We start from the raw sequence: 23444 nt of genomic DNA, 5'->3' as shown, positions 1-23444 counted from the left end.
GCATTTAATTTGCCACATTCATCGGTCCTATATGTTTCAAGTCAATTTAGATGTCATAGATTTCTTGTGGATCATGCTTTGTGTCTATGAATGGATTGATACTGTGTGTTGTCATGTTGTCTTGAACGACTTGGATTACTCCCACTCCTTCCTAAAATGTGTCTAAAAAGGATATTTAATTCATACATAGTTTGTCTTGCTTTTTCAATTACTTTCATTTCTTCGATAAAAACCCTAACCCATTTTAGAAATCCTTTTTCATCTAGTGTGTAATTTCAAGTCTTCTTTTCGGTATTATTTCGAGGTAAGTCCATTTAATTTGCTCAGCATGGTTTTAAAAATTGAACTGAACTAACCAGTATGACCAGCTCGATCAAAAACTGAGAGCCAATCAATTATATATATGTTTTAAACTCACATTAGGCTCTAAAACATATTCTACAAGAAAAGTGATGCAATAAAATAGATACACTACTTGAAACGTACATTATTATGACAACACTATCTTGCGTTATCTAAAATAATTCAATGAGATCTCCACATGACAAAAGGTTACTGAAATTCTTGAAGTCTTCCTTGCATTCCAAGAACTCGCAACAAATATTATATGGTCAAATTGAGTACTAAAGTAAACCCTTGAAGTATTATCAAACAAAACAAACAACAACTAATATACTCTTCAGCTCAAAGCCTATAATAGTTTCAAGGCTTGAACATTATGACAAGCAAGTAGCCACTAGGCGATACCAAATCAACAATTGGTTAATAAAAAAAGTTCTCTTGCGGTCATCAAAATAAGGTTCAAATGTATTTTTCTGTCCTAAATTCTTGTACATAAAGAGGGATGATACACTAAGAAGTGGGAGAGACACCTCATATCATTTTAATATAGTTCTTGTACCACATTCAAACTAGTAAGAACCTCATAGATGTAGGTATTTCAATCATTGAAACAAACCATGTAAAAACTTCAGTGTCACATCTATTTCTCTAATTTATCTAAATTCATTTCCTCAAATATTCCCACACACCCGTAATAGACTTACTTGAGTCTTCTTAGATTCTAATTATTATTACTATAGCTTTCTCATACACCCATAACAAACTTACCTAAGTTTTCTCAAATTTTAATCGCTACTATTATAACTTATCTTGTGCAAGACTCAAGATTGTGTATATCAATTGGTGACAAAAAATCATATCAACAAGTCAATAAAGACTTAATACCTTGAAAACTTTTGCAAACATGACGACTATCCCCAAGTATAACTTGGTGCAGAAATTGGCATAAATATCAACCTAAAGGAGTGTTCTAATTTTCTAATAGCTATCAACTTTGATATGCGACAACAAACCATTTTTCCTTTTCATGGGCAAACAAAAAACATAGGAGTAGGGATACTCAGAATGTCAACATGCAAAATGAAGTTCCAAGACAACCACATTTGGGAACCAGGAGCCACAGTATTGTTCTATCATGAAGCTTACAGAAAGTGTAAACTTTCGAATGAAATCTCAGCCATGCTTTGCTTGTCAATATAATACGGATATAAGATCTACACAAAACTTTAACACTTTGATTATATTACATGTTATTTGGCTGTGCAATTCACTGGCCCAAGATATTGGAAATTGACTTGTTGACGATTTGGGAAAGCTCTTCCCTACAAGCAAAGAAGCTCAAGATTAGAATTAGGCAATGACACTAAATAATTACACAAATGATAGACATTTAAAACATAAAATCCTTGTGATTTTCATGAATATCATTGGCTGAAAAAACATGTACCTATCAGGTTTGAACAAGAGATAGCGGTATACAAACCACTGAAAAGCAGGGAGATAAGTGTGAGTTGATAATAATGCAAAAGATGAGAAAGAAGTATCATGCAAAATAAAAGAGACAGAATTTCCAGCAAATATTCTATATACATATTCCAATACTTACCGTAGAAAAAAATATTCCGATTAGTTCTAGTATATTTGGGAGAAGTGGCAACTTGTCAATGGCCTGTTCATATCAATAAGAAAAGGAATTGTTACCATCTGAAACTTTACAAAGCTGAAGGCCAGTAGCCATAAGTATGTTTTGTTGAGAATCAAAACAAAAGTGAAAGATGTCTATCACAAAAAATAATCAGTGCAAATGCAATGTAATTCATTCCAGAAATGTTGACATTTCGGATTTCTCAAATCAAAACCAAGGAAAATAAGTGAAGGCAATAAACCTCCCATCTTCTCAGTTGAGGAAAATGACAATTGTAGTATGAGAAATGGCAAATGTTTTCAGTTGAAAGTTCATTCCTATTCCTTCCATGATCAATTCTAATACTTCAAGTCAAGCTGATTTTAAGGTAAACACTCCAATATCTCAAACACCTAACATGTGTATCTCCCATAATTGTAAAAATAAGAGTTCATATTCTGAAGATTAAATTTTCATAGCATGGAAAATTAAGAATTCAGGGGATTACAGTAACAAGATTTACTGATGCCCATAGTCCCACAATAGCTGCAAACCCCAAACCAATCAGTCCCAGTCTATCTTCAGAGTTATCCCACTGTCACAGAAAATACAAAGCCAATCTGGAAAATATCAATCTGTAACTGAAACAAAAGTGATATAACCTTTTACTTCTCAAAACACAGCTTCAGCTTGTCAATGAAGGCAATAAAAGTGTACTCACAACATTTTGCACAGACTTAACAATAGTAAGTGAGGATGAAGAATCAGGGCTTTCACCAGTAGCTTTCACAATAACACTAACACGGCTTTGTCTCCCTGTGATTTAAAAAAATAATAATAAGCAAAAGCAGTGTGCGGAACATCGAATTGAACTCAATGAACTCTAATACCTCACTTTGATGTTTCACTTACAACATCAAAATTCAGGGTCTGCAAGCATGGAATTATAAAATTCATACTTCCAAAAAATAATTTCAGCTCTTAAAGGTTTCACCTTCTGTCAAACTTCCCTGGCTTAACAGGAGTCAAAGTCTAAATTATTTTTAAGAAAAACACACTAGGTTAAGAATTTTTGCTCGGTGTGATATCAATTTTCAAGCACCACATATCGTCAAACTATTGTTTAGTTTCCAGCCCAACTCTTTCATCTTTACAATCCACAGCTTAAACTTCCATGTATGGTAGTTTCACTTGCAAGTAGTTACACAAATTCATTAAAAACATACTTAGTGAGCCATATTCCAATTTTTATTCCAAAACTGACACTAATCATATGAACACAAATCTGAATTCAAAATCCAAACACTACTAAAAAATATTCTAAATCTCCAATTATGCCTAGTTTTTTTCCCTTGTAAATTACAGCAACCTATTGACAATATCAACATAGATGCATCATCTGACAAAGGTAACTGGCACAAAATGTCAACAAAAGAACTTGATTAGGAACAAATCAGTGACCATAATTCAAACGAAGGAAGTATTATTTTAACCAAACTACATTAAATAAAGGACAACAATATAAATATATAAATTATAAAGAAAGCTGCTTCAGAGTAGATAGACAAATCTCACCTTTAATTGGAGAAAATGGGACCTTTTGAAGAGTTCTGAAAAGGGTTCTTCTACCTTTAACCAACAATGGTGGAGGCAGGTTCGCTGTAATGGAAGCCATGTATACCTGAAAGAAAATACAAAATCAGAAGCATAAAAGACTAATTTTTATTTTTAAAAAATAAAGCTTCTAAAAAAGGGTTACCTAAGATTGGTCAAAAGTGATAGAACAACAGAAAAAATAAAAATCAAAGGCAAATATTTGGATATAAAGAGACTGAACTTGTGGCTAGAGCTGCAGCCTGCAGAGAGAGAGAGTATGCAAACACCGCAAAAATAAATTTGGGCTTTTTGTGATATATTATTTGAGCCCAGACCTTACATGGTCAAAAGAATTGATGAAAGCTAAATGCATAAAATCACAAATGAGCCATTTAAGAGAAAATGTGACTCATGCTTCATCAGAACCAAACAAGTTCTGAGGAAAATAGTGACTGAAAAACTCCCAATGCATTGCTAAAACACTAAAAACACATGAGAAAATGCATATTGCTAGCATTCAATGTTATTCCAACTTGGAATGTTAATAAATGGATAATTATGTGACATTAGCATTACTGCTTGCCTCAAAAATCCAGAATAACAAGATATAAAAATGAGGCCATGTTTTATTGGTTGGACGTGATTGTTCTAGGTAAGTCAAGATTTTTTAGTAACTAGGAACCTGGCTGTATTATTTTACGGATAAATCTAAGATACAGTAATCGGATTTTTAACTATTGGGTCAGATAAGTTAAGGTTTTACAAGTGTAATAAAGACTTAAACTCAAGTCTTTTTATTAAAAGTTTTAATATTTTATCGGTTTTACTAACCCTTAATCTAATTGTATTTATATTTGTTTGTAGTTGTAATTATCATTTAAATTTTCCGAGAGGATCAGTTTAATTATTTATATAGTATGCAGGCCTTGGAATGCATTAATTCTAGGTAATTAATTCATATTCATTTCTAATTGGGCCAAGTAACATTTTATAGTGTATGCTATTGATCACAACCCAACAACCCAAAACTTAGGATAGGTTTGGTTAAGATAATATTTTATTATTAAAATTAAAAAATTATATTAAAGATAGATAATTTAAAAAATTATTAGATATAAATTATTATTATATTTGATAAAAATTAATAAATATAAATAATTATTGTATTTAGTTAGAAGTAATAAAAAAATAATAATATATTATTTTACTAAAATATCTTTAAAAATAATTACTCTAAATATTTTTTTATATTACTTGTTATATTAATTAAAAATAAAGTTATTTTTGTCATAAAAAATTAATAAATAAAAATTAAGAGTACTTTGGTAATCTCTAATAGCAGTACAGATAATAATAAGATTATCATTTATATTATCTGTCATATCATAATTGATAATATAAAATTATTAAAATATTTTATTACTTTAATAAAATAATTTATTAATATTTTTTTATTATCTATAACCAAACACAATAATTATTTATACCTATTAATTTTTATGAAATTATATTAAATATAATAATAATAATATATACTTAATAATTCTCTAATTAATCTATTTTATAATAATATTTTAATTTTAATAATAAAATATTAACCAAAACAAATGCACCGTGGCTGTTTTCAAAGTTTACATAATTCTATTTTCGTCCACTAAAGTTTAATAAATAATAGACAAAATTTTACTTGCATGTGACATATGAAAATAAATTAACCAATTAATATGTAACGTGAATAAACATGGTTAAGATATTTTGTCGTATATATTATAACGCGAAGAATCCCCACCCGAGGTGTCAAGTGGACTGTAATTAATATACTTATGAATTTCATGCTCATTGAATTGTACTCATGTGATATATTAATTTGTATGGCTTTTAAAGTTTCTGGTACTTGATTCACCGTTGCCCTAGCTTGATATTCATGCATTTTCATCTCATTTCTAGCCTTGAATTTGCTGAAGGATAATAAATAATTAATGAGATGATAGAATTTAGGAGCAGACAGACGTTGCAGTGTCTGCGGAACTAATTACTTGTAAGAATCCAATCGGCATTACTGCTGTTACCGCCAAATTCATTGAAGGATGGATCCTGGGATGAGACACGAATATCTCATTATTTATGCGAATCCCAAAAATATTAAAACAGTGCTTTCAAATATTTTTTTAATATTTAATTTAAATGTTTAGATAGTTTATTATTATATAATTAAATATTATTTTATTTTTTATTTAAAATTATTTAATTATATATTAATATATATATATATATATATATATCTCTATTATATATAAAATATATATACATATAGTTTTATTGAAAATATTAATATGATTGAGTATTCCAACCATATATTCTGAATACTCTTGGTAAGGAAGCTAACTAGAGTGATTTTAAATTATACAAATTTATCTATTAAGGTGGTAACACTTGATTGGGTGATTTTAAAGTAAGAGAAAAAATAAAGAATCATATTATATAATTACAAGTTATATCATATCAGTTTGTATATATAAATTTATATAATTTGTTTGTATATATAGTTTTATTCATTTAGAGCAATACTATGTGTACTCATTTTTTATATATAATTCGTATATACAGATAATATATCATTATGTGATTATGTGTTACTTTATCTTTAATTTAAAATCACCTAATCACATAATGATATGTCAATAGTATATACGAATTGCGTATCAAAAGTGGATACACATATTTAATTGTTTTAATAACAATAAAATTATGTGTTTAAATAATGTACACAATTTTATGTATAAAAAAAGACATATCATCATGTGATTGGATATTATTTTATCTCTAATTAAAAACTGTCCCATCAAATGATGATATATTATTGTTTATACACATAACACTACTATTTTAATAAACATGAATTGTTTAGGCATTAATGTAAGTTATTTCCATTTTAGTTTCGCTGGCTTTATCCTATTTCACCAAACTTATAATATAATAGTTGAAGTTCAATGCAAAAAACCAAATTGAACACAACCCATATAGGATTTAGGCAAATAATATTCAATTATCCTAATACCAAAACGTGCACGAATCATGATTAATTAATAAATCTAATCAGTCCCACTTGTGGTAGTTCCTCTTTAAGAACCCCTTCGGCACACACAGACAAAACGTACAAAGAAAGAAAGTAAAAGTGATTCTAAAATTTTCGTAAATTACATTAATAATCCAATAACTAAGAGGGGGCACATGCAGAAAGAGGTAGAGAATCCATTTCCTTTTTTGAAAGTTAACATGACTTCAATGCAAAGCAAAAATCGTCGGCATTTTTTAATGAATGAAACCAAAAACAGCAAACATATAAACATATAAACATACCTTTAATTTTATTGCATGCACGGATTAAAATAAGTAAAAATATTATTCTTCTTTTTTTTTTGTTTTAATCTCTTGTGTTAGCTTTTCATCTGTCTTCTGAAACTACCATATTTCATCTACTCTTCAACAGCGAGCTACCTGTCTCAGAAAAGCTGGACATCTTAAAAAGCTTGATGAATGTACCGTCTGTTTTTTTTAATGGCCTGGCATCCATGTTTGACTCGATTATCAATGCCAAAACACATCTCAGAAAGATTTTCATTTTTCCATCTGTCGTGGACCCTCATGTTACCATTGGCCATAAAAAGGAAGCTTGGAGTGTCGTGTTAGGCTTTAAATATTGGCTTGGAGACTGGAAATCTATGCTAGAATGTTAGTTTTGTTAGCCTTAAAAGCTGTAAACCATTGCCACATTTGAGGTTGTTTTAGTATATAATGACGTTTGAGTTTAAATGGATAATTAGTTTCTTAATTGTGATAAATAGATGGATATAAATTAATTGAATGCATGTGTTGTTGATACGTAAATTTGTACCAACAAGAAGTACATGTATAACATGCATAATAGGTGTGATCTCATGCAAGGGGATGAAAATGAGAGGAATTGACCATTTAATTATGTGTATGGTCGTTTCTAACCAAATAAGGAAAAAAATAAAAAATAAAAATGTTTTGAAAGTAATTTAATTCATTGCTCATAAGTCTACATCTATTGTAATGTTATTGAGTACTCTGATATGAGTTTGGCAGAATAATTGTAAAATATTACAAATGAGCTCTCCAATGAGTTTTTCTAAAAGTGTTATTGGATTACATTGAATTGTCTTGCTTCTCCCTCTACATAATTTTTCATTTATAAGACCAAGAGACTTGGTGGAGTTTCATTATATAGTTGAACCAATCTAAGTGATTCCATGTGTCACTTGCTTTGTCACACAAAGCCATATAGGGTGTTTTGAAGTCATTAGATAGGGGTGCATTGCAGATGAGCGGGGAGAATGGAGATCCTCCAATTTTGACATTTGGGTCATTGGTTTGGGCTGCTAGGATGTCCAGGGCTTGCCAGAGCAGCGGTAGTAAGATACTCATTAAGTTGCATTTGACCACTTTCTTTGGAAGGGCTCATCAAATGTACAAGTGGTTGTACCAATTTGATCTTTGGGCTTGGTAATTTGGGTTTCCTAGACCGTTAAAAGACAATTCTTAAGCTATCGCATGGTGGCAAGAAGTGGTATCTTTATAACGTGAGTTGTTATTATCACATCGTATGTTAATAGCTCGATTTGCTCAATATGAGTTATGCCTTACACATCAAGAGTCAGTGTCTTAATGGAATGAGTTATCGTCTGCACATTGTATGTCAATGCCTTTACTTGCTCAACATGAGTTATTTTCTACATGTCAAGGGACAACACCTTCTATGAGTTAGTTTTCATCTAATTTCAAATGTTAACGCCTTGGTCTGCTTGATGTGTGTTATGTTTTGCAAGTTGAGGGGCATCATCTTCATAATGTGAGCTATCATATGCACATTGAATGTTGATGAATTGGTCTACTTGATGTGAGTTTTGCTTTACACATCTAAGGACAATGCCTTTATAATGAGCTAACACATGCACACTAATAAGGATTTAATTCCTCTATTGGGAAGTTGTAAGATATTTATAGCTTGAAATTAAAAATTTTTGCGGTGCATTATAGGCACAAAATAATAAAATCGAGATGCATAAAACCTAGAAATTAGTAAGACATTATACATATAAAAACATGCAACATTAAGTCTATACCGATATGTAGAGGCTCTACCTTTTTGAGATTTGCCCTAAATTCGTTTATGCTCACCCTACAAGATAACAAGGCATCTACTCATCCACACGGAAGGGACAAGACACTATGAATAATGGCAAAGTAGTTTAGGGATCGCATGAATGTTAGTTTGTTGTAAAAAGGTGAATAAATTTGATGAGAGATTGAGTGAAAAACATTTATGTAATCTCTAAGTTGGCTAGGGCTTACGTTGACCGATAAAAAGTCAAATTTTATATGAAAATTCAGTTAATGTCAACCTTTAGTCAAATTATGTTTTAGCCCTGACTTTTGGGTTATTACCATTTGACCCCTAAATTATAATTTCTTACAACTAGATTCAACAATACGTTTTGAATCCATTTGTGAGGAAATAGACCCATGTTACATATTAATAGAGGTTGATATCATTATACAATGGCTAACCGCTAATGTGATACATTCTATATACCTTAGATACCCTTGAATTTATAATTTAACTTTCAAAGTAATGACTGGATATTGAACTTAGGTGATACCCCAATGCACTGTGACCATTGATTTAATTGGTTGTAGTTATCAATCAAATAGTTTCATAAGATATCTTCTTTCATGCTCGAGAGTGATAAATCCTATATCGATCTATCATAGTCTAAATACACTTCTCAATATAGCAAACAACTATTGTATTGATAACCCTAATAAAAAAGTTATGTTAGACTAGTGTCAAATTAGGTCAATCGATATACAAGATACTTTGATGATCTTAAGTTTAAGGATTATATCCACCATTATCCATTAGAAGATTTGTTCCATAAAAACTAGTTTTACCATATATGTGAAATTTTCTAGTGAGTTAGCCTAGTGGACATATAGTCAATATGCCCTTATGTGTTGCACCATATTGTCACAAATAATACCTTTCGCTAGGGTTATTCAACATGATGATATACGTCTTTGGTTAGGATAATGTTGAGGTTATGAATGTTTCTAGATTATAGTATTAGTCTCAATGGTTGGCTCTAGAACACCTACTTTAACATAAGCATCTTATTGTTGTCTTTACTAAACAAAGACATGAAGTAATCGTGTGAGAGGCGGGTGAGTTCTTAGCAACAAGCTATTGGGAGGAAACTTGAGTCCCTAATGGTGATGTTAAAGCAAACATTGTGTCTCTTTGTTGATAGAGATGAGAGGTAGTCATGTAAGAAGTTTGGACCTTGTAACGAATAGTGGTTAAGAGGGGACTGGAGTCACTCACATTATTGTCAAGGCAGTGTCATCCATTCATAGGATCAAAGCAATGATGACATGGTCAAACCACTAATAACATCTTTCAATTATGTTATTGTGTCAGATGTTATCAGTTGTTTTTCAACTATTAGGGCAAATTGATTTTTGATGACAAGTTCAAGTTTTCTACAAGAGAAACATTTTGACTTTCTTCATTTACCTAATCACTTGGGGCATCCTTTGATCTTGCTTTTGAAATCTTTTTTCTTCCTCAGGGTAAAGAGTGCTCTAACTAGAATTTGACAAAGAGAGATAGTTTTTGCTAGAAAATTCATAAGTTTTTGAAGGCCTCTCTTTTAACATCAATTTGTTGATGTTAACAATTGTATCAGCAAAAAGTACTAAGATCAGAGATGTGACCCTATGTAAAAGGGGTAATCAAGGTGATCAATGAGATAAGTGCAATGATGTTTTTAAAGCGGTTCAACCTATTGCTTAAGAGCTTACGTCCAAAATTATGTTATTTACTTTTTTGAGAAATTCCAACAGAGCATTGGTTTACAAAAATAAATTCTTTGTCATTATACAATCATGTATTTATAGGACAAGAGGCGAAGGTGATTGAGTTATTATATGATTAAACAACCTTGATCCTAATCCATTAAATATAAACTTCTAATAACTGTCATTGACGGTATTATCTTGTAACGCTAGGAGATTACGATAAAATAGAATGTGATCATGTGAAAGTAGGAGATGGGAATAACAAGTTAGTGAGATTATGAAAACGGTCAAAATTCATCATTTCTACTATTTTTTAGAAAAAATGATTCTATCAATATTATGAGTTGATTAACAAATAGGTATTATATCTAGTATCTTGCGTATAGACAACATGCCTAATTGTCGGATGCTTATTGCATAACTAATTTTGTTGTTCGCTCGACTAATTGTTTATCAATTTCATGATTAGACGCTCATAGGGTGAGAGAATGGCCGCACAACATATTAATACACAATTAGAGAACTAAGTGTAATGTTGAACATTAATAATATTAAATCACAGAAGTATTAATTGCTTAATTCATGGCATGCCAGCCAAGACGCTTCACAAAGCTAAGTTATCTACAGTGTAAGCAAAAATACCACCCATTACTTTTTTTTTTCAGTTGTTCAACCTCTACGTTGAGTTCAGTACCCAACTACTAGTTTGAACAAGTAATAAGTTTTATTTAAGCGATATCATGTATAAATAATTTATGCATATAAATGATATATTTTTATATGTTTATATATTATTTTATCTTTAATTCAAAATTATTCAGTTATATGATGGTATATTATCTGTATACTAAAACTATATATCAAAAATATATATATATAGTTTTATAGATTTAATTATAAAGAATACTCAATGAATTAGTTGGACAAGAAATATAATTTACATAACAACAATTTGAAGTTGTTATCTACAAACTATATATGGTTGTTGCTATTGATTTTCATGGTCAACTTTCAACAATTTTTTTTAAAACTTTGTTTCTGCTCAGTCTCTCTACCGTAGCCTTTCTCATACATAATCATTCTAATTTTCTCTTTTTCCCATATTGAAATTACCAAACTTTCTTAACTTTTTCTTACTCCTTTCCTTCAAGTACTTTTCTTTAAGTTAATTTCCTATATGAACGGAGCAAAACTTGGCCGGTAAGAAAAGCATACATAATTAAAACTTGACATTAAGAAAAAACAAAGCACCGTCTTATCCTACTCACGGATAGCTTACGCGATAAAAAAGAAAATTCTATGTATAAAAAAAATATAAAATCAAATCTCGATGACATATTAAGATATTGTAAGATCAATTATTAGATTTAGAATTTATTTTACTAAGTATAATTGGTTTAAGTCCAATGTAACAACCCGGTTAAAAAAAAAAAGTACCCTCCTGTGAAATTATTAATGATTGATAAAGTAGAGAGAGAGAGGGGGGTGGGGAATTCAAATAAAATTTCAAATCAATTAATTAAATTTTTATTTTTATTTAATATTTAGTTTATTAGGTTTGTTCATACCATGTGACATTATCTACCATTCCTAACTACCATATGTACATAATCTAAATTGAAATCACAAAACCCCCAAACAAGAAGAATTGTTCACACAAGGTTTGAATTGCGGATGGGATAAATCATAACCTATATGCTACCAAAACCTTTAATTATATATTGTGATGCCTCATTAATTATTGCATCAATGCTTTTTCAGCATTAATTAACTCTCTAATCAATATCTATATCAATAATTACTTATAGAATATATAATAAAATATAATCAACTTTTTTTTTTTAAATATGGATGTTGGATATATATTTTTTTCTATTGAGTACACCTAATTTTCAATTTTTGTTAGGAGAGACATCAATTTTTACTGTTTTTTATTAAGTATCAAACTACAATCTAGTTTTTAACAACCACAGTTATCAGTATTCTACTATATATGATATATATTTTATGATACTATACGATAAAAGTAAAAAACGATACTTATTATGAATTGTATCAAATTAATACGATAAAATAGATGTATCATATAATACAATACGTATCTTATAATATGATATATATTATCGATACATATATATACATTTTTTTTGAGAAAATGATGATATGGTTTAAGTATATATGAGGAAATTTTAAAATTTTAAAAGTATTTGTGATTTTTATTATTATTTTATTTTTAAAAAAATCCTATTATACAATACGATAGTCAATATATAATAAAAAAATTAAATTTTTAATATACGATATAATACATGATTCGACTATCTTATTTACAATATAAAATAAAAATGACATCACAGCTTTTCTATTGATGTGATCATTTTTTTGTATGATATAAACGTTTTATACAATAAGATGGGCAAAAACCTCAAATTATAGTCTTTCCTCAAATTTATTTTTACAAAAACCGTAAAACAAGCATACAATAAACAAAATTTACTTAGAATAAATAAAACCCAACTATAATTAATTTTTTTATTTTTTTTATAGTAGGGTTTTAACTTTGAAAGTTTGAAATTTATTTTTTATTACGGGTATGTTTTGTTTATTGCGGATATGTTTTGTGATTTTTATAGAAATTAATTTAGATAGGATGTATAATTTGAGGTTTCCAAGGTTGTAAAGGTGCATATTCACATTATATCATTGCATATAGGGTTGGACTTGAATCTAACCAACTTGAACAAGCTCGATACGAGCCAGTCCTAATCGAATTTGAGCTACTCGTCAGATTTTTTAATTAAAATTTTAATACAAAACGACATCGATTTGACTAATATGTATTAAAACGATGTCGTTTTAATAACAAAAAAAAATGAGCTGAATTCGAATCGAGTTTGAGCTTGACTTTTATGAGCTCGATGAGCTTGAGTTCGAACTTGAACTCAACTATATGTAAACCGAGCTGAGCTCGAAGTCAAGCGAACTCGAGCTTAGCGCGATTTGAATCCAATCCTAATTGCATAATATGTCGATGTCAATGTACTAAAATTACCTAAACATTGAAAAAAAATAGATCTCACCTAAAATTTTAAATATAATAATTGACTATTTCATAAGCATAAAAATATATAATTCAATCTTTATAATTTCATCCTCCAAGAATTAAAAAAAAAATAATGATGCTTTTCGGGAAGTTTTCAAAGGATAATCAAAATAAGAGAGAAATAACTTATTATTATTATTATTATTATTATTATTATTATTATTATTATTATTATTATTATTATTATTATTATTATTTATCACTATTATTTAATATTATTTAATTTAATTGTAATGACTGAATGAATAATAAAAAATATTTTATAAATTTGGAAAAAAGGGTATTATAACTTAGAGGATACTATATCAAAAAAAGGTATATGAATTATATTTTTAATAATAAATTTTTATTAATTAAAATCTCTTTTAGTAAAAATTTGATTTTTTTTTCTTAAAAATATTAGATTAATTGATAAAATATAAATTGCATTTGTGAGTATAGTCCAAATTGATGTGACACATGATTAAAGTTTTGTAGAATAAAATATTAATTTAGAAGAAGAGTATAGGATAATATAAGGGGATTTAAGAACGGGAATTAAAAAAAGAAGAGCTTGGAGGCAAATTCATTAATTGCATTAGCTACTTTCAAAATAAAATAATAAGAAAACATCTCTCTCTCCTCTTTCCTTCACAGATTACAATGTGGCTTACTTTTAACTTAGCTGCTTATTGCTATTTGGCTTGGCTCTTCTTGTTTTATTCTTTTTTTTTTCTAACACTTTGACCGTATTATTATAATTATTAACATTTAATCATATATAATACATATTCTATAATATAACATAATATAAATAAAAAATAATATATATTATGAGATATATTATAATTAATATTATATAATAAATATATTATATTATATGATTTATATTATTGATATGATTAATATATTTTTCAGAGAAAATAATAATATGATACAAATATATATAAGAAATTTTAGATTTTCAAAAGAGTTGATGATATTTTTCAAAATAATAACTTGTTAATTATTTTTTATTATTTTATTAATATTTTATTTATTAAAAATTATATCATAAAATATGATACGATACTTAATATATATATATACATAAAATTAAATTTTTTATATATAATATGATATATAATTCCGTTAGCATTGTACTAGTTGGACTAACTAATTTTTATAATTTCATCATTTCTTCTCAAGCATAATAATATAAAATTGGTAAGTGATAAATTCTGCAGAAATTTCATCTTCTTACGGTATTAGTTGGTTTAGGAAGCGTTTGATTATAAAAAATAAAAAATCATCACATCAACAGATTATTTTAAAAATTAGTAAATTTAAATTGTTATTAATAAAAATAATCTATATAAATAATTAATTTAATTAAAAATAATAAAAATATTATTAAGATATTATTTTATTTAATTTTTTCAATATAATTATTTTAAAATATTTTTTATATTAATAAAAATAAGTATATTTTAATTTAAAAATAAATAAATAAGAATATAATTATAATAAAATTAAAATTATTTTGATAATCTTTAAGTGATAATTAGATTAACTTATATATTATCTATTATATTACTATTGATAGTAAAAAATTATTATTTTTTAATAAATATAATAAAGATGTTATCAAATTATCTTATGTATTATTAGTTATATAATTATTAGTAATAAAATGTTATTATAATATTATTACTTAAAAAATAAAAAATAATATAAGTAATAAAAAATAAAATATATATATAATTCTATTAAAATTATAAAACTGAATTGAATCATTTAAAAATTTTAATTTTATTTGATTTGATTTATAAAATAGTTTAATTTTAATTGATAAATTAAAAAATAATTTTTAATTGAAATTATAATTTAAATAATATCGAACTATAAATTATATTTTTTTTATTGTGAGTATGTGTTATAATTTAGGTGATTTTTACACCGAACCGGAACATTAATAAATGAAGTGAGCTGCATACAAGCGCTCTGGCTAGCTCAAGCGTGGCTTAACCACCAATAGATACAAACAGAAAATACCGTTGGTGACTTCAATTCAACTGCTTAGAAGTTAGTTGAGTCTTCACGTTTCCACTCAATATCTAACAGTCAACCGCTGCCAGCCCTTTTCCTTTTCTGTCCATCCAAACAAACACTTAATCAGCAGCGGCAGCAGCAAGACCAACCAAAAAAAAAAGTTCTTTCCTTCTTTCTACTCTTTAGAGTTCTTTTTGTTTTATATCCTTAAATCATCCCTACCCCACACTCCCTTCTCTCTCTCTCTTTCTCTTTCTCTTTCCCTCTCTTCTCTCCATTTTTCGCTCCTTAAAACAACCATTTCATCACCTAAATCCAGCTCTCTTATTGCCATGGGCGTGGACATGTCTAACAATCCACCAACTTCTCGCACAAAAGACTTCTTTGCTTCTCCTGCTCTTTCTCTCAGTCTCGTAAGTTCATCATCGACCTTTACTCAATTAAAACCCACCAATTTTTTCTTCTTTATGTGTTATATACATATATATGTATCTTCTTTAATTTGTACTTAACGTGTTTAAATATTTTCAAAAGGCTGGCATATTCCGCGGTGCGGATGGCGCTGCTGCAGCCGACAATGAGCAGGTAGAGGAAGGAGATGAAGGAAGCGGAGGTGGAGGATCGAGAAGAGAAGAGACAGTGGAGGTTAGTAGCGAAAACTCAGACCCCGCAAGATCGAGATCAGAGGATGAATTCGATGGAGGCGAAAACGATGAAGATGAGGATGGAGACAAAAACAAAAAGAAAAAGAGGAAGAAGTATCATCGTCATACTGCAGAACAAATCAGAGAAATGGAATCGTATGTTAATTTAATTCCTCTCTACATACTTGTGTTTGTTTGTATTTATTTGTATTTGTCTCTACATACTTTTATTGAATTAAGGATCAGTTGGTAATTGAATCAAATAACTTCGAGATGTAATTTAAAGGTAACAAAATTATGAATATTTATTTTAAATATATAATTAAATATATATTTTATATATATATTATTTTATTATATAATAATATTATTTAAAATAAATATATATAATATTGTCTATTTAAAAAAATTAGTGATTTAAAAGTAAAATTAAAGGGAGATGGGTGACTCAAAAATTTATGGTAACTTGCTTTTACTTTGTTTTATATGTAAATGGGGAATCTTAACACAAAGTTTCCATTACAAAAGCATTGTCTTTTTATATATAAGTGATGTACTTTCAGTCAGCATTTTTTGACCTTGAATTAATTACAGGCTTTTCAAGGAGTCTCCTCATCCTGACGAGAACCAAAGGCAGCAACTGAGCAAACAGCTAGGCCTTGCTCCTAGACAAGTCAAGTTTTGGTTCCAAAATCGTCGGACACAAATCAAAGTAACCGCAAGCCTAATTCATTGCTTAATTGTGATACAAAATTTGTCCTTTTCAGTTAATATTTTATATATTTAGTTTAAATAAAAATCAATATATATTTATATATGATATTATGTAATTAAGTATTAATTTATTTTTAATTTAGAATCACTTATTTATATAATAAGATGTATACTTATATATTCAAAATAGATACGGATAATTTTATTATTCTTTTTTATTATTAATTATTGTGAAATAACATTAAATTTCAGGCTATACAAGAACGTCATGAAAATTCATTGCTGAAAGGCGAAATGGACAAACTCCGAGACGAGAATAAAGCCATGAGAGAAGCCATTAGCAAAGCTTGTTGCCCCAACTGTGGCACACCCACCACTAGCAGGGACACCGCCATGACCACTGAAGAGCAACAACTACGTATAGAAAATGCAAAACTCAAAGTCGAGGTTCGAAAAAGCAACGAACACTGTCCTAACAAAAAAAACTAGTTTACAACTAATTAATTATATTTTTATTAAAATTAAATAAATTATGATTTTAATAAAGAGAAAATGATTATTAAAAATTTATTTTTTATAATTAAAAAACTTGTAACGACAAAAAATGTTTCATTTTTGTTAGTCGTTCAAACCTTTTAATAACATAAAATATGTTTTTAATAACAAATTTTTTTATTAAAATTATAAATTTATTTAATTTTAATAAAAATATAAATAATTAATTATTAAGACTATAAAATAATATTTATAATAATCGAATATTTATCCACTCATTATTTTTATTTTTTTAGAATTAAAATTACATTTAATTTTCTTGCGAAGTATAAATTCTAATTAATTATATATAACAATCTAATCTGGTTTAATGTGCAGGTTGAAAAATTAAGAGCGGCCGTTGGGAAGTCGCCACCAGGAGGGACGTCAACAAGCTCATGCTCGGCGGGAAAGGACCAAGAAAACAGAAGCTCTTTGGATTTTTACACTGGAATATTTGGGCTCGATAAGTCAAGAATTATGGAACTGGTTAATCAAGCAATGGAAGAGCTGAAAAAGATGGCTACTGCTAGTGAGCCTCTTTGGATTCGAAGTGTTGAGACTGGCCGTGAAATTCTGAACTATGACGAGTATATCAAAGAGTTTTCTGTCGATAATCCGAGCGACGGCAAGCCCAAAAGATCCATTGAAGCCTCAAGAGAGACTGGCGTTGTCTTTGTTGATCTTCCCAGGCTTGTTCAAAGCTTCATGGATGTGGTAATTACACTACTACTGATTCTAATGTTGTTATCCTCAATTTTCATAAGACAAGCAATACTCTCTTACCTATTTTAAGTATATAAATAGATATATATTTATGTGTATATAATTAAGTATTATAATGATACAAATCTAATGTATATTTATTTACGTAGTTTTATTATTTTAATATTCAATAGAATTATATGTATTTACTTTTTATTACACAAATAGATGTTTATCTGATGTGTATCATTTTGTAATTAAGTGATTTTGAATTAATGATTAAAAAATATCTAATCACGTAATAACACATATAAGTGTATACTTATTTGTAAATAAATTATATGAAGATATATAATTAATTGATTTTAAATTAAAAATAAAATAACAATCATGATTGACACTTTTGTAAACCAAAAATATATACACGTAACATTACTAAGATGAAACCTCCTTCTCTGGAATGAAAATCTAAGAAAATTTGTGTTTGTTTTTGTAGAATCAATGGAAGGCAACGTTTCCTGGGTTGATTTCAAAGGCAGCCACTGTTGATGTTATCTGCAATGGCGAAGGTCCTAACAGAGAAGGCGCAGTTCAGTTGGTGAGTCATAAATTAAACTTTCTGAAATGCATCATTTCACCCAAGGCCATTGCGAATCTAATAAAAGAGGAGAGTCATTTTCCCTTGGGGTGACTTCAAAATGTTTCTTGTGGTCCAAATGTGTACATGTAAATGGAGTTTTCTCTTTTCTGCATTTTTAGAGTTTTTTTATTTTTCTTTGAAAAAAGTTACTTTTGGGTAAAAGCACTTTTCAACAAAAAGCAGTCAAATTTCTTTTACCAGAGACTCCACCTTTCAAACGTAGTTTCTTACATGAACATGACACTAGTAGTATTTTTTTATCTTATTTCAAAACTCACTTTCAAAAACTCCATCAATAAGACCATGTCGTTTTGACCCACGGTTTGTCTTATTTGCCTATTTATGGCTTGAATTTTAAAATAGCATTTTTTATTTATAATAAAATTATGTGTATAATTTTTATATACAACCAATGATATATTATCATATAATTTTTATAATATTTTATTTTGTATTTTTAATTATTAAATTATATAATAATATATTATTATTTATATATAAAATTATGCGCAAAAATTGTTATCCCTGGTTGTAAATGAAATAGGTTAATTGCATGTTAAGGCCATTGCAAAGACAAATATTCAGATTATTGACTTTGTAACATTTATTGATATTATTAAGATTTGACCCAAAACTTTACTAAATGTTTTCCACTCATGATTTGTACTAAATTTAAGAATTTACTATTACAAATTATAAATTTAAAAAAAAAACTAATGGCATTTGTAGTTGGTCATATACGAATCTGATAAGATCACACTAATATGATATGATTTAAATAAAATCATATTTAAGATAGTGCAATATGGCCAAATCAAACTTGACCTATTGTGAATTGGCTTGAATTACTATCTTGGGTGTGATCTAGCTGGATCACACTATCTCATATGCAATTTTGATGGAATAACATATTGAGATTAAACTATAATCACACTCGGAATGGTGAGATTCAAGTCATATTTGGCCAAATCACACAATTCCAAGTGTAATTTCAACTAAAGTATAACCAAGTGCGATCTAGCTAAGAATGCACTTGAAAATACTATTTCAACCATTTAAAATAGTCACTGTTAGGGTTTTATTTTTCTCAATTTAAGATATTAGTCTAAGTGAGTAGTTTCCAAATTGGTAATGGAAATGTAATTTGTTTTTATTTGAGTGGTGTAACTGATATATATTCTACAAATTGTGAAAATACCCTTTAACTATTAACACCAATATTTTGAATTCTATATGTCAAAGGTGGGTGGGAAAATGCTTCTTTAAAACTTAAGGGTGAGAAAAGAAAATGAGACAAACCTTAGGTGGGAAAATTTGCCCAGCATGCGCTATTTATCGGATGTCTCATTTTTACCACATCCACACTTCTAATTTAAGTAAAATGAAAAAAAAATTAACGTTTTGGAATCTTGAACTGTGATGAATGCAGATGTTTGCCGAGCTTCAAATGCTTACACCAATGGTGCCAACCAGAGAAGTTTATTTTGTTAGATTCTGCAAACAAATTAGTGCTGAACAGTGGGCAATTGTTGATGTCTCCATTGACAAAGTTGAAGAAACTATTGATGCATCTCTGGTCAAATGCAGAAAACGTCCATCTGGTTGCATCATAGAAGATAAATCAAATGGCCACTGTAAGGTACAGTCATCATTCACATATTTTCATTGGAATCCTTCATTCACTTGAGAAAATAAGAACAAGAAATTATGTGGCATTGAAATTGGTCTGGGAGGGGATAGTAGAGGTGAAATTAATGGAGTCATTCATTGATTTGTTCTGTGTGATGAAGATTAATGATAGTCATGCTTTGATAAAATGTTCAGGTGACATGGGTGGAACATTTCGAGTGCCAGAAAGCTCCAGTTCATAGTATGTATAGGACAATTGTTGGCAGTGGTTTAGCCTTTGGTGCAAAGCATTGGATGGCAACATTGCAGCTGCAATGTGAAAGGCTTGTTTTCTTCATGGCAACTAATGTTCCTACAAAGGATTCAACTGGTAAGTCAACATCAGCTACAAAATATTTTGCTTTTGCTATTTTGTTAGTATTTAAGAAAGCAAATGAAACCCTTCATTGACCTCTAGGTGTAGCGACACTGGCTGGGAGGAAGAGCATTTTGAAGTTGGCACAGCGGATGACATGGAGTTTTTGTCGTGCCATTGCTGCATCGAGCTACCATACATGGACCAAGGTCTCAGGCAAAACAGGAGAAGACATAAGGGTTTCTTCCAGGAAGAATTTGAATGATCCTGGAGAACCTCTTGGGGTGATCTTGTGTGCGGTTTCTTCTGTATGGTTGCCTGTATCTCCTAATGTTCTGTTCGATTTCTTAAGAGATGAAGCTCGTCGAAATGAGGTATAATCACTTCAAATTGACAAATATTACTATGGCAGATCATCTAAGGATTGTTAAATATGACTTAATTGTGTTACCATCAGTGGGATACCATGTCCAGTGGAGGTCCTGCTCAAGCGATCGCAAACTTGGCCAAGGGGCAAGATCGTGGCAATGCAGTAACAATACAGGTGAGTCTCTTGGACAATTTCTGTTCATTCAACTGGCAGCCACTTAAAATAACACACAGCTTTCTTTTCCAGTCAATGCAATCGAAAGAGAACAGCATGTGGGTACTGCAAGATAGCAGCACAAATGCGTATGAATCAATGGTAGTTTATGCTCCTGTGGACATTACTGGCATGCAGTCAGTCATGACAGGATGTGACTCCAACAACATTGCTGTATTGCCTTCAGGATTCTCTGTTCTTCCTGATGGACTTGAGACAAGGCCTCTAGTGATTACTTCCAGGCAAGAGGAGAAGAGCACAGAAGGAGGATCTTTGCTCACAACAGCATTCCAAATCCAGACAAATAGCTCTCCTACAGCCAAGCTAACAATGGAATCTGTGGAATCTGTTAACAAACTTGTATCAAGCACATTGAGAAATATTAAGACAAGCTTGCAATGTGAAGATGCATAATCACCACAGCTTTATAAAGTAGGTAGACACTAATTAATTGTAAAACTCATAGGTTTTTCTAATTTTTTAAGTCGACATTTTAGTATCTAGCCGACGAGCTGTATCATGCTAGCCTGTTTTTTAATTTATTATTTGATTAGATAGGAGGGCTTGGTCTTCTAGCTGTTTTGTAAACACCAATTCCGGAAGGGATAGTTTGAGGGCGACGTGATTCACAATCTTTATAGAAGTAGGAAAGAGAAATATTTTCATGTATATACTGTTCAATTATTGGCATTCTGCAGTTTTTCTTTTCATTGCTAAAATCACTATATCCTATCAGAAACAGAAAATAACAGCAAATTGCACTCCAACAAAATCTTCAAGCAATTCAAAACATTTTGGCATATACAATACATTGCTCGGCATTCAAATCTAAATATATCAGCGTGTCAATATGAAGTGGAGATGAATAACATCTAATTTTTGGAAGTTCTCTTCATATCATTATATGCAAAGAAACAAAAATATACATCATAGTAATATCATAATCTTTGTTTCTCATTAACATTCGAATAGGAATGTCAAAAAGCACTTAAACAATATTTTTTTATCATCTTAAACATGCACCATACACAATTCAAATAGCAACAAACAGTATCCTTTTTCTAAGGATAACTTTCAACATCCAAAAAAAACAAGCGTATGCAGACCAGTGAATCCTATTTGAGTGCTTAGATTTAGCAACTTTTTTCATTCACTTATCAATCACTACTAGTAAAGCTGCTCAACACTTAAACGCTACAGACTCGATGCATCCAGTAGTAAACTATAAATCTACAAAAAAATTCTTATTCATTAAAATTTCTTCACATCCTTTCACTCTCAAATTCCAGAGTGCTCACACTGCAATATTTATTATCACTTCTATCAAGCTTCATTCAACATTGTAGACAGAAAATGTAAGGACACTTGTCGATAACTAAAACTTCACATGCAAAAATATAGCAATGGCCAGCCCAAAGAAAGTTTTAACACTCCAAAGATGGTCAATTACCTGTTGTTGCAGCATAATATCAAACATCTGTCCTTTGCTTTCTCCAATTTCAGGACTACTTCAAATCACAATCTAGTCCATTCATAAGTTTTATTAATCAATAACAAGCTATTTAGTTTGATGAATACTTGAATGGCAATTTCCATCCTTTACAGCATTTCTTTCTTGCTCCCTGATTTCAAATTTGGCACTAAAAACATGACTAGTTCACCTACTCTTAACCTTAGAAACTTAACTTTTAACAGAAAACTAGTTCTAATAAATTAAACTAAATGCAAAACCAAGCTTATATCCAACAAAAATTTATTCACATTTTCAAGGCCAAAAAGAGAAAATTCGCCACACATCAATCACCAAAACCCACTAAAAAAAAAGCAAATAATTTAAAACATGAAAGATCATTAATAATTCAACCACATCCAACACCAAATTCAACAGAAAAAAGAACTCATTTCATGCTCATCAAATAAAATCCACATTCATGAAGTACCACAAAAGCTCAAACAAACTTAAAACAGAGGAAGTCAATAACCAAAACAAACAACCCAATATCCAAATTGAAACAAACCCATTTCATAATTCAACGATATGAAAAAAAAATCCGCATTTAAAGCATCAAAGCATCACCAGATT

At 29.4% G+C, this 23444-nt stretch overlaps 2 protein-coding genes across 2 annotated transcripts; one reads left to right on the top strand and one right to left on the bottom strand.

The window, feature by feature from the left end:
* Positions 1-1342: 1342 nt before the first annotated feature.
* On the bottom strand, positions 1343-3881 carry LOC123218292 (protein CURVATURE THYLAKOID 1C, chloroplastic). Its single transcript, XM_044639662.1, has 7 exons — positions 3726-3881; positions 3542-3647; positions 2688-2782; positions 2475-2561; positions 1949-2011; positions 1790-1827; positions 1343-1664 (listed from the first exon to the last, which is right to left on the bottom strand). The coding sequence occupies exons 2-7, from the start codon at positions 3639-3641 to the stop codon at positions 1610-1612; spliced, it is 438 nt and encodes a 145-aa protein (XP_044495597.1). The 5' UTR covers positions 3642-3647; positions 3726-3881; the 3' UTR covers positions 1343-1609.
* Positions 3882-15740: 11859 nt separating this feature from the next.
* On the top strand, positions 15741-22030 carry LOC123219513 (homeobox-leucine zipper protein GLABRA 2-like). Its single transcript, XM_044641508.1, has 11 exons — positions 15741-15970; positions 16092-16357; positions 16796-16913; positions 17168-17362; positions 17789-18166; positions 18651-18752; positions 20224-20433; positions 20619-20793; positions 20881-21152; positions 21236-21322; positions 21395-22030. Exons 1-11 carry the CDS (start codon positions 15890-15892, stop codon positions 21773-21775), a joined length of 2265 nt encoding a protein of 754 aa, XP_044497443.1. The 5' UTR covers positions 15741-15889; the 3' UTR covers positions 21776-22030.
* The last annotated feature ends 1414 nt before the right edge of the window (positions 22031-23444 follow it).

The sequence above is a fragment of the Mangifera indica genome, chromosome 6 (genome assembly GCF_011075055.1).
Source record: "Mangifera indica cultivar Alphonso chromosome 6, CATAS_Mindica_2.1, whole genome shotgun sequence".
Classification (NCBI taxonomy): Eukaryota; Viridiplantae; Streptophyta; class Magnoliopsida; order Sapindales; family Anacardiaceae; genus Mangifera; species Mangifera indica.
Note: the sequence above shows the minus strand (reverse complement) of the source record. Positions and strands in the feature narration are given on the sequence as shown.